This window comes from Neoarius graeffei, chromosome 7 (genome assembly GCF_027579695.1).
Source record: "Neoarius graeffei isolate fNeoGra1 chromosome 7, fNeoGra1.pri, whole genome shotgun sequence".
NCBI classification, from domain to species: Eukaryota; Metazoa; Chordata; class Actinopteri; order Siluriformes; family Ariidae; genus Neoarius; species Neoarius graeffei.
Window position 1 is genome coordinate 61,300,913 of NC_083575.1, and position 16,583 is coordinate 61,317,495.

At 40.4% G+C, this 16,583-nt stretch overlaps 1 protein-coding gene across 2 annotated transcripts; it reads right to left on the bottom strand.

The window, feature by feature from the left end:
• Positions 1-9,316: 9,316 nt before the first annotated feature.
• On the bottom strand, positions 9,317-15,807 carry LOC132889555 (zinc finger protein ZFP2-like). Of its 2 annotated transcripts, XR_009655072.1 has the most exons (3): positions 15,552-15,807; positions 12,780-15,399; positions 9,317-12,620 (listed from the first exon to the last, which is right to left on the bottom strand). XR_009655072.1 is itself a non-coding variant. In XM_060926191.1 (2 exons), exon 2 carries the CDS (start codon positions 15,249-15,251, stop codon positions 12,867-12,869), a length of 2,385 nt encoding a protein of 794 aa, XP_060782174.1. In that variant the 5' UTR covers positions 15,252-15,399; positions 15,552-15,807; the 3' UTR covers positions 9,317-12,866. The 2 variants fall into 2 exon arrangements, 1 of the variants encoding a protein (XP_060782174.1); XM_060926191.1 differs by having other exon boundaries at positions 9,317-15,399.
• Between the last annotated feature and the right edge of the window lie 776 nt (positions 15,808-16,583).

Sequence of the window (16,583 nt, forward strand, 5' to 3'; positions counted from 1 at the left end):
AGGAGTTGGGCGAATCTTTAACGATCAAAAATCCACAATCTGGTAACACCATGCCCATAGTTTCAACATCTAATTCAAGGTACCCTAGATAGGGGATGTCAAGCCCGTTTGCAGCCGTTAGCTTTAACCACCCAGATGTTGAAAGCATGTGTTGGTTGTGTCCTGACAAACTGTCCCGGAAGAAACTCTCGGATATAGTACTAACCTGGCTGCCAGTATCCAGTAGACATGAGGTGTTAACCCCCTTTATCCTTATTTCAACTACAGGACATTTCCCCACCGCCCGATGAAGTAATCTTTCTCGACTTGTCCTGTCAGATGAGCCAATAACCTCCCCTCGCATTGCATGGCTCTCAGCAACCGAGGGAGTCAGTTTTCCTGGTGCGGAACTTGGGGCTGCCCAGCAAACCTCTGGGTGCATGTTTTTGCTAGATGCCCTACTCCATTGCACTTGAAACAGATGGGCTGTCCATCATCAGTAAAACGTGGCTGCATCCTAGGCCTACGACCAGGTGTCCTATATGTTTGTGTCGTTTTAGACATGGTCAACTCCTTAACTGCTTTAGTGAGTTCAGCTATAGCCGTGTCCTGTTCCACCAGCCGCTGTTCTTGCCTAAAGACTACTTCTAATACCTCATCAAGTGTGGTGGATTTGTTCTTCCCAATGCTAACAGCGGAACACTGGGTGTGGCTCGTCACCTCAGACACTCTTGACTTCACTATTTTTGTGGTAGTTGTACTTTCTTCCACTGCCCACAACTCTGCTTCCTTACGAACGTCTTTAATGCCCCAGGTAGGTTTCTCTCTCACTAATTTTCTAAGTTCTCGCTTGAGCAATGCATCTTGTAAACCTTCAACGAACTGGTCCCGTAACAAGATTTTCTCATTGGGAACGAGCCCTGGGGACTGTTTGACTGCCGCAGTCAGTAAATGGGACAGAGCGTGTGAGTAATCACTTAGTTTTTCACCCTCTGCTTGTTTGCGGTGATAGAAGGACTGTAAAAGTTGAGTGGCACTACGTTTCTCACCAAAAGCTTCACAAAGACACTTAAACACATCATGTGTGTGCCTAGCCTCATTCCCTACACACATTCGCACCTCTTCGAGTGCAGGACCTCTTAAAAGGGATATGACAAAGTCAAATCTTTCCTCTAGTGTTTGCTCTCGGGTTCTTAAGGCCCTCTCAACTTCCTCTACGAACTCCTCCACATTTCTCCCATCTTTACTGTAATCACCACTGAAATTCTGAATCTGGCGTTCTCTTGGTAGGTACACATAGGATCGTGGTGCCCTATTGGCCATTGCTTCAGCTTGCAACCTACTGAGCTCTGAAACTTGATCCTGTAGTCTATTCAAAGTGTCCTCTGTCCCACCACTATCCCCGCCAGCTGCATTCTGCTCTGTATCAGAACCACTACTCTGTGACACAGACATTTTAGGTGTTCAACAATAGAAAGATTAACACGCAATTAAGTTTTAGTCATTCAGCAAAAAAAAGAGAAAAAATTACTTCAACTTATCAACAGTCTTAACCCAGGACGGGCTGTCCTAATGTGGAAGCCTTCTTCCCTTGTGTTCTTGGAAGTGTAGCAGTCTCTTAGGTTTCCAAAGTGAAGTGGTCGACCTCTCTCTTGGACTCGCGTCGTGTTCCACACACCAGCGCATTCAATGCCTCTGCAGCACCGTCGCCATGTCTCTCCTGCACAATCGTCACCACTGCCGTATTGTTCAACTGGTTTAGCTACGCTATGCACCTAATGGAAAACTGATAACCCCACTCCTGGTACCAAATTGTGTAGCCTGTGGAATTAGTACCACACAGGACACAGTTCTGGGGTTTTCAGTAAGTTTTATTTTCAAGCATAGGTGCAAAATAACTAGACTACAACACGTCTTGGGCCGCATCCATTCTTCACTCACGGCTGTAGACTGTAGCTAAAAAGTTCAAACTTATATACAAACAATACGGCAGTAGGCTTGCCTAACAAAACAAAATAAAAGAACAGAAAAGATCATAAACAACCACAACCCATTTTGCTAGCATTTACAAATTAACAACTGATATTTTCTTTACTTACAGGTTTCATTATCCTAACAGGTACAGCCCACGTTGCTGGAGGAATCTTCACACATCACGAACAATCTTGAAACATCGCAGTTTATACAGTCTCTAATAACTTGTTTATCTCATATCCCAAACATCATGTTACACATCTTCAGTTCTGATGAGGACTTGTGTAACAAGCAACTTATAAAATAAGAAAAACATACTTATAGTGCAATTTCGTTGAAACACATTTCAGTACAGCGCATTCTGGTCAAAAACTAAGTACGGCAAGCAAAACCGCTCAAACTTCATTCCAAACTCCATGTACATTTCAACCTCATCAAATAAAATGGTCAAATACTGCCACCTACAGGATACCCTCCCACAATTCTCTCTGGACATTGATACACTTTGAATTTGGCATTCATCACACTGTAACCATACACATACATATTTATAAATTTATCTATTACCACCTGGTTACAATAATGCAGGTATTAGTGTATTGGAAAAAGGTCTTCTTCTTCTACTTCTTCTTTTTCCTTGCGTTAGTCCTACATGGGTGCAGGGTCCGCAGCTCGGTTCAACTGTCTCCACTTACTCCTATCAAAGACATCCTCTGGTTTTACTTTTATGGACTTTAGGTCCTCCTTTATTGAGTCAGTCCATCTCTTTTTGGGTCTTCCATGTGGTCCCTTGCTTGGAATGTCCAGTGCTGTTGCAGATTTAGCCATTGTTCCATCTGAGCTGTATTGGAAAAAGGTATAAAAGCATCATTTCACTCTACACAATGCTACAATTTGGAATAACAGGTATATCCTACAGAAGAGGGAAACATTATTTTATAAAGATTGGATGGAGAAAGGAATCACCCTTCTGTGATACCTACATCTGCTCTGCTGTTTATAAGCAATCACAAATTTTTTTGGATCACAAATGTAATAAAATTTCAAGATCATTGGTTACAAAATAAAATTGTCCTCTTCCTATTTAAAGAAACATTTTATCTCAAAGGGGGTGGCACGGTGGTGTAGTGGTTAGCACTGTCGCCTCACAGCAAGAAGGTCCGGGTTCGAGCCTCGTGGCCGGCGAGGGCCTTTCTGTGCGGAGTTTGCATGTTCTCCCGGTGTCTGCGTGGGTTTCCTCCGGGTGCTCCGGTTTCCCCCACAGTCCAAAGACATGCAGGTTAGGTTAACTGGTGACTCTAAATTGACCGTAGGTGTGAATGAGAGTGTGAATGGTTGTCTGTGTCTATGTGTCAGCCCTATGATGACCTGGCGACTTGTCCAGGGTGTACCCCACCCACGGGCGCAGATAGAGGGGGGGACGGGGGGGATTCGTCCCACCCAGATTTAAATTCACCTTGTTCGGTCCCCCCCACTTATAGGGAGGAAAAAACGTCTATGCTGTCTTTCTTTGCATAAGGCAAACCTCACGGAAAAATCAAAAGACGAATTACCATTCGGTTTATTGAGGTGCACAGCAGTACATTTTTTTTTTGATTGATTGATTGATTGATTTCGCAATAGAAACATATACATAACATGTGAACATAAGTATAAATATTGGAGGATAACACAAAAAGTAAAAATACTTATTTCCATTGTGGTCCTTGAAATACATACATAGTTGCAACTGCACAGACTGCACAGGTTGCGAGCTCGAGCTTAGTTGCTATGGTTACCCACAACAAGTTTGACAGGTATATCGGGGATAGCTCCTCCTAGTTCAGGACCCCAACACGGCATGATGAAGGGTGCCAAAAGGCAGAAAAAGATTGCATCGTTTTTTAAAAAAACAACGACTGTAAGTAAACTGTGCCTTACTTTATCATATCACCTTGCAATTTTTTGATAGTCTGTTCAAAGTAATGTCGTAGTGAAAGTAAAATCGTACGGAGTAGAGATGCCTTTCTGGTAGCCTCCTTCTCTCGGTGGCAGCCTGTAGATACAGTGCTCAGAAGGCAGTTTTAATGTTTAATCTGGCGTTCCCTGCCATAATTTCAGCGAGCATATTGTTTCATAAGGAAACTTTGCAAAGAGTTGTTGACTGACTGCCGCTCACGCAACACACAGGCATAGTTAGAAAGTCAGGATGCACTGGTTTACACTTTACACACACACACGTAGCCCAGCCTCTCGCTATGTTTAACAGTTGGAACTTAGCGGTTTTAAAACTAGTTTTGCAATTTCTGTGCGTGATAATAATGTGTAAACTTTGGATTTCCATAGGCTATGTTAAAATGTTATCATTGTCCTGGCCTGCAGGTAGTTCCTGGTAATGGCAGTGAGGGAGGTGAAATAACATGTATACACACTACCGTTCAAAAGTTTGGGGTCACCCACACAATTTTGTGTTTTCCATGAAAAGTCACACTTTTATTTACCACCATAAGTTGTAAAATGAATAGAAAATATAGTTAAGACATTTTTCTGGCCATTTTGAGCATTTAATCGACCCCACAAATGTGAAGCTCCAGAAACTCAATCTGCTCAAAGGAAGGTCAGTTTTATAGCTTCTCTAAAGAGCTCAACTGTTTTCAGCTGTGCTAACATGATTGTACAAGGGTTTTCTAATCATCCATTAGCCTTCTGAGGCAATGAGCAAACACATTGTACCATTAGAACACTGGAGTGAGAGTTGCTGGAAATGGGCCTCGAAACACCTATGGAGATATTGCACCAAAAACCAGACATTTGCAGCTAGAATAGTCATTTACCACATTAGCAATGTATAGAGTGGATTTCTGATTAGTTTAAAGTGATCTTCATTGATAAGAACAGTGCTTTTCTTTCAAAAATAAGGACATTTCAAAGTGCCCCCAAACTTTTGAATGATAATATATATATATATATATATATATATATATATATATATATATATATATATATATATATATATATACACAGTGGTGCTTGAAAGTTTGTGAACCCTTTAGAATTTTCTATATTTCTGCATAAAAATGACCTAAAACATGATCAGATTTTCACACAAGTCCTAAAAGTAGATAAAGAGAACCCAGTTAAACAAATGAGACAAAAATATTATACTTGGTCATTTATTTATTGAGGAAAATGATCCAATATTACATATCTGTGAGTGGCAAAAGTATGTGAACCTTTGCTTTCAGTATCTGGTGTGACCCCCTTGTGCAGCAATAACTGCAACTAAACGTTTCCGGTAACTGTTGATCAGTCCTGCACACTGGCTTGGAGGAATTTTAGCCCATTCCTCAATACAGAACAGCTTCAAATCTGGGATGTTGGTGGGTTTCCTCACATGAACTGCTCGCTTCAGGTCCTTCCACAACATTTCGATTGGATTAAGGTCAGGACTTTGACCTGGCCATTCCAAAACATTAACTGTATTCTTGTTTAACCATTCTTTGGTAGAATGACTTGTGTGCTTAAGGTCGTTGTCTTGCTGCATGACCCACCTTCTCTTGAGATTCAGTTCATGGACAGATGTCCTGACATTTTCCTTTAGAATTCACTGGTATAATTCAGAATTCATTGTTCCATCAATGATGGCAAGTCGTCCTGGCCCAGATGCAACAAAACAGGCCCAAACCATGAAACTACCACCACCATGTTTCACAGATGGGATATGGTTCTTATGCTGGAATGCAGTGTTTTCCTTTCTCCAAACATGAGGCTTCTCATTTCAACCAAAATGTTCTATTTTCGTCTCATCCTTCACAAAACATTTTTCCAATAGCTGTCTGGCTTGTCCACGTGATATTTAGCAAACTGCAGATGAGCAGCAATGTTCTTTTTGGAGAGCAGTGGCTTTCTCCTTGCAACCCTGCCATGCACACCATTGTTGTTCAGTGTTCTCCTGATGGTGGACTCATGAACATTAATATTAACCAATGTGAGAGAGGCCTTCAGTTGCTTAGAAGTTACCCTGGGGTCCTTTGTGACCTCACCGACTATTACACGCCTTGCTCTAGGAGTGATCTTTGTTGGTTGACCACTCCTGGGGAGGGTAACAATGGTCTTAAATTTCCTGCATTTGTACACAATCTGTCTGACTGTGGATGGGTGGAGTCCAAACTCTTTAGAGATGGTTTTGTAACCTTTTCCAGCCTGATGAGCATCAACAATGCTGTTTCTGAGGTCCTCAGAAATCTCCTTTGTTCGTACTATTATACACTTCCACAAACGTGTTGTGAAGATCAGACTTTGATAGATCCCTGTTCTTTAAATAAAACAGGGTGCCCACTCACACCTGATTGTCATCCCATTGATTGAAAACTCCTGACTCTATTTTCACCTTCAAATTAACTATTAATCCTAGAGGTTCACATACTTTTGCCACTCACAGATATGTAATATTGGATCATTTTCCTCAATAAATAAATGACCAAGTATAATATTTTTGTCTTATTTGTTTAACTGGGTTCTCTTTACCTACTTTTAGGACTTGTGTGACAATCTGATGATGTTTTAGGTCATATTTATGCAGAAATATAGAAAATTCTAAAGGGTTCACAAACTTTCAAGCACCACTGTGTATGTATATATATATATATATATATATATATATATATATATATACACACACACACACACACACACACACACACACACATTACACACAAAAGGGAATCATTTGCTGACAGCTCAGTCCCCCCCAGTTCAAAAATCCTATCTGCGCCCCTGACCCCGCCTTTTGCCTGTAGTCAGCTGGGATAGGCTCCAGCTTGCCTGCGACCCTGTAGAACAGGATAAAGCGGCTAGAGATAATGAGATGAGATTTTATCTCAAAGGTTGTCAAAAGTGGATACAAGTGTGGGGATCTATGTGATTTGCAATACAGGCAGTCACACAACAGACATTTCTGGGAAGATATAAGAGAACTGCTATATCAAGTTTTGGGGATTTTTTTTTTTAAAGACCTTTATGCTCCCACCCACAATGAGACATGGGCTTATCATCTTAATTCCAAAGCCTAACAACAACAGATTTATAGAAAACAGAAGTCCTATCAGTCTTAGAAACTTGGATTACAAACTGCTAGCCTACATTTTCACCACTCGTCTTCAAATAGGGATTTCAAATCTTATTGCAGAAACACTATCTGTGTTGTGTTTTTTTAAGGAATATCAAGTCACAATAATATAAGGCTGGTGATGGACATTCCTGAATACAGAAACCTTGTTAATGATGCATTTCTTCTTTTTTTTAGACTTCTATAAAGCTTTTGACTCGGTGGAGCATCCATTCATCTTGTTGGCACTTGAACATTTTGGTTTTGGAGTCAATTTTCAAAATTTGGTGAGTGGACTTTATCAAAATATTAATAGTTGTATTTACTACCTCATGGCTCCACTCCCAGCTTCAAGATTAATGTAGGAATCTCTCAAGGATGTCCCATCTCACCATATTTGTTTATCTGCGTGATTGAAATGCTAGCAATCTACAGTACATTCAAAATTCATTCATTCATTCATTATCTCTAGCCGCTTTATCCTTCTACAGGGTCGCAGGCAAGCTGGAGCCTATCCCAGCTGACTACGGGCGAAAGGCGGGGTACACCCTGGACAAGTCGCCAGGTCATCACAGGGCTGACACATAGACACAGACAACCATTCACACTCACACCTACGGTCAATTTAGAGTCACCAGTTAACCTAACCTGCATGTCTTTGGACTGTGGGGGAAACCGGAGCACCCGGAGGAAACCCACGTGGACACGGGGAGAACATGCAAACTCCACACAGAAAGGCCCTCGCCGGCCCCGGGGCTCGAACCCAGGACCTTCTTGCTGTGAGGCGACAGCGCTAACCACTACACCACCGTGCCGCCATTATTATTATTAGACAATTAGCAGATGACAACATTTTTAAAAGACAGACATCAATTTCCAATAACTATTGAATTCTCATCTCATCTCATCTCATCATCTCTAGCCGCTTTATCCTTCTACAGGGTCGCTGGCAAGCTGGAGCCTATCCCAGCTGACTACGGGCGAAAGGCGGGGTACACCCTGGACAAGTCGCCAGGTCATCACAGGGCACTATTGAATTTTTTTTAATAATCTAAAGCTTCTGGATTAAAATTAAATTTAAAAAAATGTGAATTGTTTACTATACATGCAACGCCAATGAGAGGTGTATGTAATATCCCTATTAAATCAGAAATCAAATGGTAATACACCTCAAAAAAGACCATTAACCAAGTCAATCACTGAACATCAGAAGCAAACTAAAAAAATTTAAAGCAAAGTTAAAATCTTGGCTCCAAAGAGATTTATCAATATTGGGCTGTATTTACCCAGCTTACTCTAATTCTATTCCAAACAAATTAATAAATTCTATCAATCAAATGAATGTGAATTTCATCTGGAGAAGCAAACCACATTATATGAAAAAAGTAATATGGTTATAGAAATGAAAGATGGAGGCCTAAAAGTTATTGATTTTGATCGCCTTATTGGAACCTTGAAATTAAATTGGCAAAAATTTTGGATCAAACATGGCAATTCCTTTTGGTATTGTATTCCAAATCACTTATTTAATAAAATTGGAGGATTGAAATTTCCTCTTATCTCAGACATTGCCATTAATAAACTTCCTGTATCATTATCAGAGTTCCATAAACAAATTTTGTGATATCGGAAAATGTACATACATAACTTTTCACACCACACAACCACTCTATGGAATAATAGGTATTTATTGTCCCAGAATAAATCTTTATTTTATGTAGATTGGTTTGAGAAGAATATATGGTTTCTAGCTCACTTAATGGATGCAAATGGTAATTTATTATACGATGAACAATTCTGCACAAAACAGTTTCAACCCTTCAAATTCAGACTGTTAAATTACAGTGGGCGGCACGGTGGTGTAGTGGTTAGCGCTGTCGCCTCACAGCAAGAAGGTCCTGGGTTCGAGCCCCGGGGCCGGCGAGGGCCTTTCTGTGTGGAGTTTGCATGTTCTCCCCGTGTCCGCGTGGGTTTCCTCCGGGTGCTCCGGTTTCCCCCACAGTCCAAAGACATGCAGGTTAGGCTAACTGGTGACTCTAAATTGACCGTAGGTGTGAATGTGAGTGTGAATGGTTGTCTGTGTCTATGTGTCAGCCCTGTGATGACCTGGCGACTTGTCCAGGGTGTACCCCGCCTTTCGCCCGTAGTCAGCTGGGATAGGCTCCAGCTTGCCTGCGACCCTGTAGAAGGATAAAGCGGCTAGAGATAATGAGATGAGATGAGAAATTACATAGTGATTTTTAATCCATCCATCCTTTATTTTAACAGGAAGGTCCCATTGAGATACAAGAGCTCTTCTTCCAAAGAGTCTGAGCCAAGATAGCAGCAAATATGATAAAAAGTTTCATATACAGACACCGGTAACATTACCACAGACACATACTAAATCTCAAAACAGACACAGAGACATAAGGGAATCAATGACTAAAATGAACCATGGAAAATATAAAAAAGGACACTTATTTGAAACAATGACACTATTCTATGAGAACTGAGTTTAGGAGATTTTTAAACACATTCAGAGAAGACAAGGAATCCAAATTCAGAATGTTTTGCAGCTCATTCCAGTCATGTGGCGCATATGAACAAAAGGCAGATTTCCCCAGTTCTGTCCGTGTGATTGGAGACTGAAGGATAAGTTTGACTGATGAGCAAGTACTGTATGTATTAGCACAAAGTGTCAGTAGACTGCATATGTACTGAGGTAACTTGCCCATTAAAGCTTTTGCAAGAAAAAACTAGGCTATGAATTTTCCTTCTCAATGCCCATTAAACCATTTCATATACTTTACATCGATGTATTCTTCCGGTCGTACCAGTTACAAACCTCAAAGCAGAATGATAAACATCAAGTTTCTTCAAATAGGATAAAGATGCATGCATGTATATTACATCACCATAATCTAATACTGATAGGAAGGTATGCTGAACTAATCTTGTTCGAGCAGTAAAAGGAAAACATTTCTTTAAATTAAAATAAAAGCCTAGCTTCTGTCGAAGTTTTTTTTTAAAGGCTATCTATATGGACTCCAAAGGGTAACCTCTGGTTAAGCCAGATGTCAAAGTATTTGTAGGAGGTTACCCTATCTAGATGAGCGCCATCTAGTTTCAAAACTGTATAGTCAAAGGATGAGTGTGAATGTATAAATACCATGAATTTGGTCTTTTGGGCATTTAATACCAGTTTTAACTTGACTAGAGAATTCTGTAATAGATTAAAAGCAGACTGTAAAGAATCCATTGCCTCTTGTAGTGATGATGCAGTAGTATAAAGAACTAGAAAAGCACTCGGAGAGCACAGACCTCTGCCAAGAATCCTTTAAAAAATTCCGGGATCCAGAAGGTGATCCGGATCACCGCCAAAATTTAATGGATTGTTACTTGTGCCCAGTCACACCTCTGGAAAAAATTTCAGAGCAATCCGTTCATAACTTTTTCTGTAATGTTGCTAACAGGCAAACCAACAAACAAACCAACGCTACCGAAAACATAACCTCCTTGGCGGAGGTAATTATGTTATCTGCATAAAAGGTGTACTTTTGCTGGATCTAAACCCATATCAAGATTTATATAAATAGAAAATAAAATGGGTCCCAAGATTGATCGTTGAGGAACACCAGTTTTCATGATTAGAGAGGCAGAATTACAATTATCTATAGATACATACTGAGTTCACCAGTCAAATATTTGGAAAACCAGTTCAAAACAGTGTCACTGAAACCTACTGTATGCTTTGCAGTCTTTGCAAAAGAAGACCATGAGCTACAGTATCAAATGCTTTAGACAGATCAATGAAAAGCACAATGCATAATTTGTTATCCAACGCAGTAATAATAGCATTTGTAATTGAATTTATAGCAGTTACATTACTGTGGTCTTGTCTAAAGCCTGATTGTGTATGACTTAAAATATTATTTTCAGATAGAAAGTGTTGTTCATTTACAAAGGATTCAAACAGTTTAGCTGTAACAGACAAGCTAGAAATGGGGTGATAGTTACCTAAAATAGAGAGATCACCTCCATTTAATAATGGGAGGACAAATGTTGACTTCCAAGAGCTGGGAATTGACCCACTGCATAGACTAAGATTAAAAATGGAGGCAACGGGCTCAGCAATCAAATCTCCCGTTATCTTAAAGAAATAAGGCTCAATCTGGTCTAGGCCAGCAAACTTTTTGCAGTCCAGGTTTAGCAAGGCCTTTTGAACTTGGGAGGTGGAAATAGTGGAAAAGTTGAAACAGAACAACCTGAGGCAGTAACCGCACTATCCCTAATATTTACTGGGAGAACAGACTGAGTGCATATTCCTGTGGTGATTAAATGCTTAGTAAAAGGCATCTACTATATTTTGTTTACCCTTGATTTCACTTTGATTTATTTTTAGAAATTCAGGAAGAGTAGGGGCATCAGATCTCCTGCTGATAAGTTGACCAACTTCCAGAATTTTCTCAAGAGATACCCCAAGAATTTGTGTTCCTAATGAAAAATATAACAGTACATCCACCAGCTACAACTGGCCCCATTATCAATTCAGGGGATTTTAATCCTGGACAAGAAATGTAATGATTATTTTATTAGAAACTGTCTAACTGAGAAACCATTCACCGGAAGACAGAACAAAAATGGTATCCTACATACGTTTGATAAAAATTCAATCGACAGATTAAGAACTATGTATCTAACATTCGCAATTTCCCCCAAAATGAAGGAAACGCTTTAAAATGATGTCTGTCATCCGGGTCATTGTAAACGGTAGGTGCTAAAAAAGGCAACTGGACACGCTTGAAATTCTTTCAAAATTATGAAATGGCATTTATCCTTCTAAAGAATGACTTGGACTACTTTTTAACATTGATCATTTATGTTCATGTTGTGAAAATGATATTGATACTACAGACCAGATATTTCTCTCATGTGGTGTAATACAAAACATTTTGGTTTGACATTTACAAATGGATAAAACAAAAAGTCTCATTAAGTCCAGATTCTATTTCAGGAGACAAAATAACATTTGGTATGATCTTGCAAAACAAAAATGATGAACTCTCTAGTAATGTAAACTCTACATCTGGCTAAGGTTTTTTTTATACACAAGAATAGAATTCTAAAACTCATCCTCGCAATTTGGTTCTTGAGCAAATTTAAATGATACTTAAGATCCTTAAAACTTGTAAAAGGAGCAAAAGCAAGATTGTATGATATTTTAAAACATTTTCCCACTGAATTAGATAAAATGTTTCCCATTGCAGATTATTTTTAATGATTAGTTTTCTTGCTTGTTTACTTGTTTTCCTTTCTGTCCATGGACGTCTTTAATGACAGCATTTCCTACATAACATTTTGAATTTTGTATTACAAGTTGTTTATTTTTCTGAAACTGTTCCCTTTGATAAATTTCTGTTATTCCCGATATCTACTAGGATAACATGATGTTGCTGCCATATTGGTTTTGTACATTTTCAATAAAATGATTTTATTTAAAAAAAAAAAAGTTTCTGGAGCGAAGAGAGCTGAATCCAGTCTCAGGTCACCAGCTTGCAAAAGGCCTTTCACAGACACTCATTTGTGCGGTGCCCGTAACCTGGAAACATATTTCACATAGAAGTTAAGCAAATATAGTTTGGAGTCAATTTATAATGAATGCTGACAGACTACCAGGTCCATTGTATGAGTAAGTTTATATTTCACAATTACTTTGCATTAAACAATGAATTTATAACTAAAACGTGGTGAAGTAGACCTTCTCTAGATATTTGGAGAATGGGTGGTGCCCCAGTGCCCCGCTTTGGCGAGCCACCACTGGTGAACACATTCATGTAGTTTGACATCACTTGGATGAGTCAAATCTTCTCCAGTGTTGGCACTGATACAGTTTCTTTTCTGTGTGAGTGCACTGGTGTGTTTTGAGATTAGACTCGTCAGTAAAACTCTTCCCACACTGTGAGCAGTGATACCGCTTCTCTCCTGTGTGGGTGCGCTGGTGTCGTTTGAAACTGTGATGGTAAGTAAACTTCCTCCCACAGTCCAAGCAGAGATACGGTTTCTCTCCTGTGTGAACCCGCTGGTGCATTTGGAGGTAACGCTGTTGATAAAAACTCTTTCCACAATGGGAGCACTGATACGGCTTCTCTCCTGTGTGAATGCGTTCGTGTGTTCGGAGATTACGCTTTTCGGTAAAACTCCTCCCACACTGTGAGCAGTGATACAGCTTCTCTCCTGTGTGAATGCGATAGTGTAGTTTGACTTGAGTCTTACGAGTAAAACTCTTTTCACATTGTGAACAGTGATACGGTTTCTCTCCTGTGTGAACGAGCTGGTGTGTTCGGAGGGAACTCTGTTGAGAAAAACTCTTTCCACACTGTGAGCAGTGATACGGCTTCTCTCCTGTGTGAACGCGTTGGTGTAGTTTGAAGGTACTTCGATGAGTAAAACTCTTTCCACATTGTGAACAGTGATACGGCTTCTCTCCTGTGTGAATGCGCTGATGCATTTGGAGATAACCCTTTTCAGTAAAACTCCTCCCACACTGTGAGCAGTGATACGGCTTCTCTCCTGTGTGAATGCGATAGTGTTGTCTGAAGTGAGTCTTACGAGTAAAACTCTTTCCACATTGTGAACAGTGATACGGTTTCTCTCCTGTGTGAACGAGCTGGTGTGTTCGGAGAGAACTCTGTTGAGAAAAACTCCTCCCACACTGTGAGCAGTGATATGGCTTCTCTCCTGTGTGAATGCGATAGTGTAGTTTTACTTGACTCTTACGAGCAAAACCCTTTCCACACTGTGAGCAGTGATACGGCTTCTCTCCTGTGTGAACGCGTTGGTGTAGTTTGAAGGTACTTCGATAAGTAAAACTCTTTCCACACTGCGAACACTGATACGGTTTCTTTCCTGTGTGAATGCGCTGGTGTCGTTTGAAAGCGGTTTCAAGATGAAAACTCTTCCCACACTGTGAGCAGTGATACGACTTCTGTCTTTTGTGAACACACTGGTCTTGTCGTAGACCACTCTGAAGAAAACTCTTTCCACAATCTAAGCAGTTGTGCAGTTCCTTCTGCATTTGTTGTTGAGAGCTGCTTGTGAGGAGAGTACCAGAGGATACTTGTTCAACACTGAAGCTTACTGTGGGTGTCCGATCATGCATAATTGGTTCAGTCGGTTTCACATGCTGTTCAGGGTGGCATCTTCTCATGTGTCTGTGGATGGACTTCTCTGACATATAGGAAAGTGGGCACAAGGAGCACGAAGAGACATGCAACAGGCTGTCATTGATTTCATTTGGAGAACGCTTTTTGTTCCAGAGGTAGTCAAAGACAACACTAAGGTCTTTGGCATACTCCTCATCATACCACACCAACAGCTCCTGTCCTGGATTAATGGGTCGACAGCAACGATATAGAATCCCCCCTCGATACTGAAAAGCTACCAAGTTCTGCTCCTTATCAATACGAGCACAATTCACATATCTCATCCAGTTAGCATGCACCTCTCTCTTAGCATCTATGTATTCCTCATGCAGTCTGTTCTTAAATATCACCCAGGAATACCCACTGTTCTTAGCTTCCTCTCCATCTACCAGATCTCCCTGGTAGGGTCCAAAATGTGCACCAACTGGAACAGTCTCCCCTTCATTAAACACTCCCAGACCCGCGTGAGGAATACTGGACTCCCGTATCTCTAGTCCAGGTGGGAGTGTTTGTCTGGCTCTGTCAGCGACGCCCAGGGGAACAGGAGTATCAGGGATGAAGAGAGCCGGACCATGAACTTCACATTTGTTTACAAAGAAGACTTTGCAATACTCACAGTACAAGTATTCTTCATCTTCCAAGTCTTCCTCTTTTATAGGATTCTTCAGAAAGTTGGCATTCTGGACCATGTGTCCAACAGAGCTCGATGTTCCTTCACAGTGAGAATCTTCCTCTTCAAGTTTATTTTCCAAATCTTCCACCTTTATAGGATTCTTCAGAAATTCAGTGTTCTGGATGGAGTGTCCAACAGAGCTCGATGTTCCTCCACAGAGATAATCTTCATCTTCAGGCTCTTCTTTTAGAGGCCTCATCTTGAATCCTGCATTCTGCTCATCCACAAAGGAGACATGCTCCATGGAGCTCGAGTTTCCCACATCAGTATCTATGCGCTCATCCTCACAATGCTGTGAGACAGCAGGATCAGGAGCATGTGTCCAAGAGCATGAACTATCTGCTGCAGAGCTCATTTAAAGAAATTTAAACAATGCTGATGCTGGGACTTTAAATGGAGGTAAGCCACCTCAAAAATAAGGATATTGAAATCAGTTCTGAGCTTTAAAAAAAAAATAAAAAACTTCACCAGTGAGGATATTAAAATTTCTTAGGCTGGTTTGCCTGAAAAATAATAAAAACAGACAGAATTTCTTTGATTAGTTATGGAGTTATGCAGCCAGTTAGTTGTGTAGCAACAATAAAACAACCCTATGGCATGTCTGAGCAGCTACAGGTAACCATAGAACAGAGAAACGTGTTTAATTATAGCTTACCTGTGTGAAAACGCTGTGAACATACGAACACGTGTCAGGAAATGATGCTGAAGGTGATGTTTACTCGTCTTGCAGCTGCTCCTCATGCCATGCGACGCCTCTTTGTTAATTAACTCAGTGACCAGAGCTTCAGTGTTTTGCTGGAAAGCTGAAAAATCGCACTTTGGTCCTGAGAACGGTTATAGCGCTTAATAAACTACAGCAAGCCTTCACTACTCCAACATGCTTTCAAGTTGAATAATAAAAACAATTCTTCTTCTTCCTTTTTAATGGTGGTTGGCAAACAACTTTTGGAAGCATTACCGCCACCTACCGAAATGGAGTGTGAGTCTGGATATCTAAGTCAGTGGTTTTCAAAGTGGGTGCCGCCAGGGGGCGCTAGGGGGCCTCAGAAAGTTGGAGGGACGATAACAAAAAAATTGCGAAAATATATATACTTTTTTAAAATTATTATTATTAAATATATTGTAATTAGTTTTTTAATCATTATTATAAGATATAATTATTAATAATAATACATAATATCGAAACGTTGTTTACAACATTTCGATATTATGTATTATCATCTCTCATATTATCATTATGTATTATCATCTCTCCGATTGCCTGTGACGATGCGGTTTGCGCCATTTATCAAGCTGCTTTGCTCCTCAACTAGCGTATTGCTAGCACAAAATGGACAGGTTTTTGAAGAAGAGACCGAAGGAACAAACCAACAGCCCTGCTGTGGAGGACAGTGCTGCGAAAAATACTAAGAAGTCCTGGCCAACTAAAATCCGAAAATATGAGGCAGCATACATGAAGTATGGCTTTACAGCCATACAGAAAAATGGCCATGATTGCCCGAAATGCGTCCTCTGTCTGGAGACCCTGTAAAACGAGTGCTTAAAACCTTCGAAACTTCAGCGTCACTTGGTACAAAAACATCCGACAGATGCCGAAAAAACAGTAGATTTCTTCAGATGCAAAGAAGAGCATTTGGTCAGGCAATCTGCTACATTCACCCAGCAAGCTACCGTACTGTCCCTGAAG

Coding starts and splice junctions, on each gene's coding strand:
- LOC132889555 (XM_060926191.1), bottom strand. CDS start 15,251: ATGAGCTCTGCAGCAGATAGTTCATGCTCTTGGACACATGCTCCTGAT.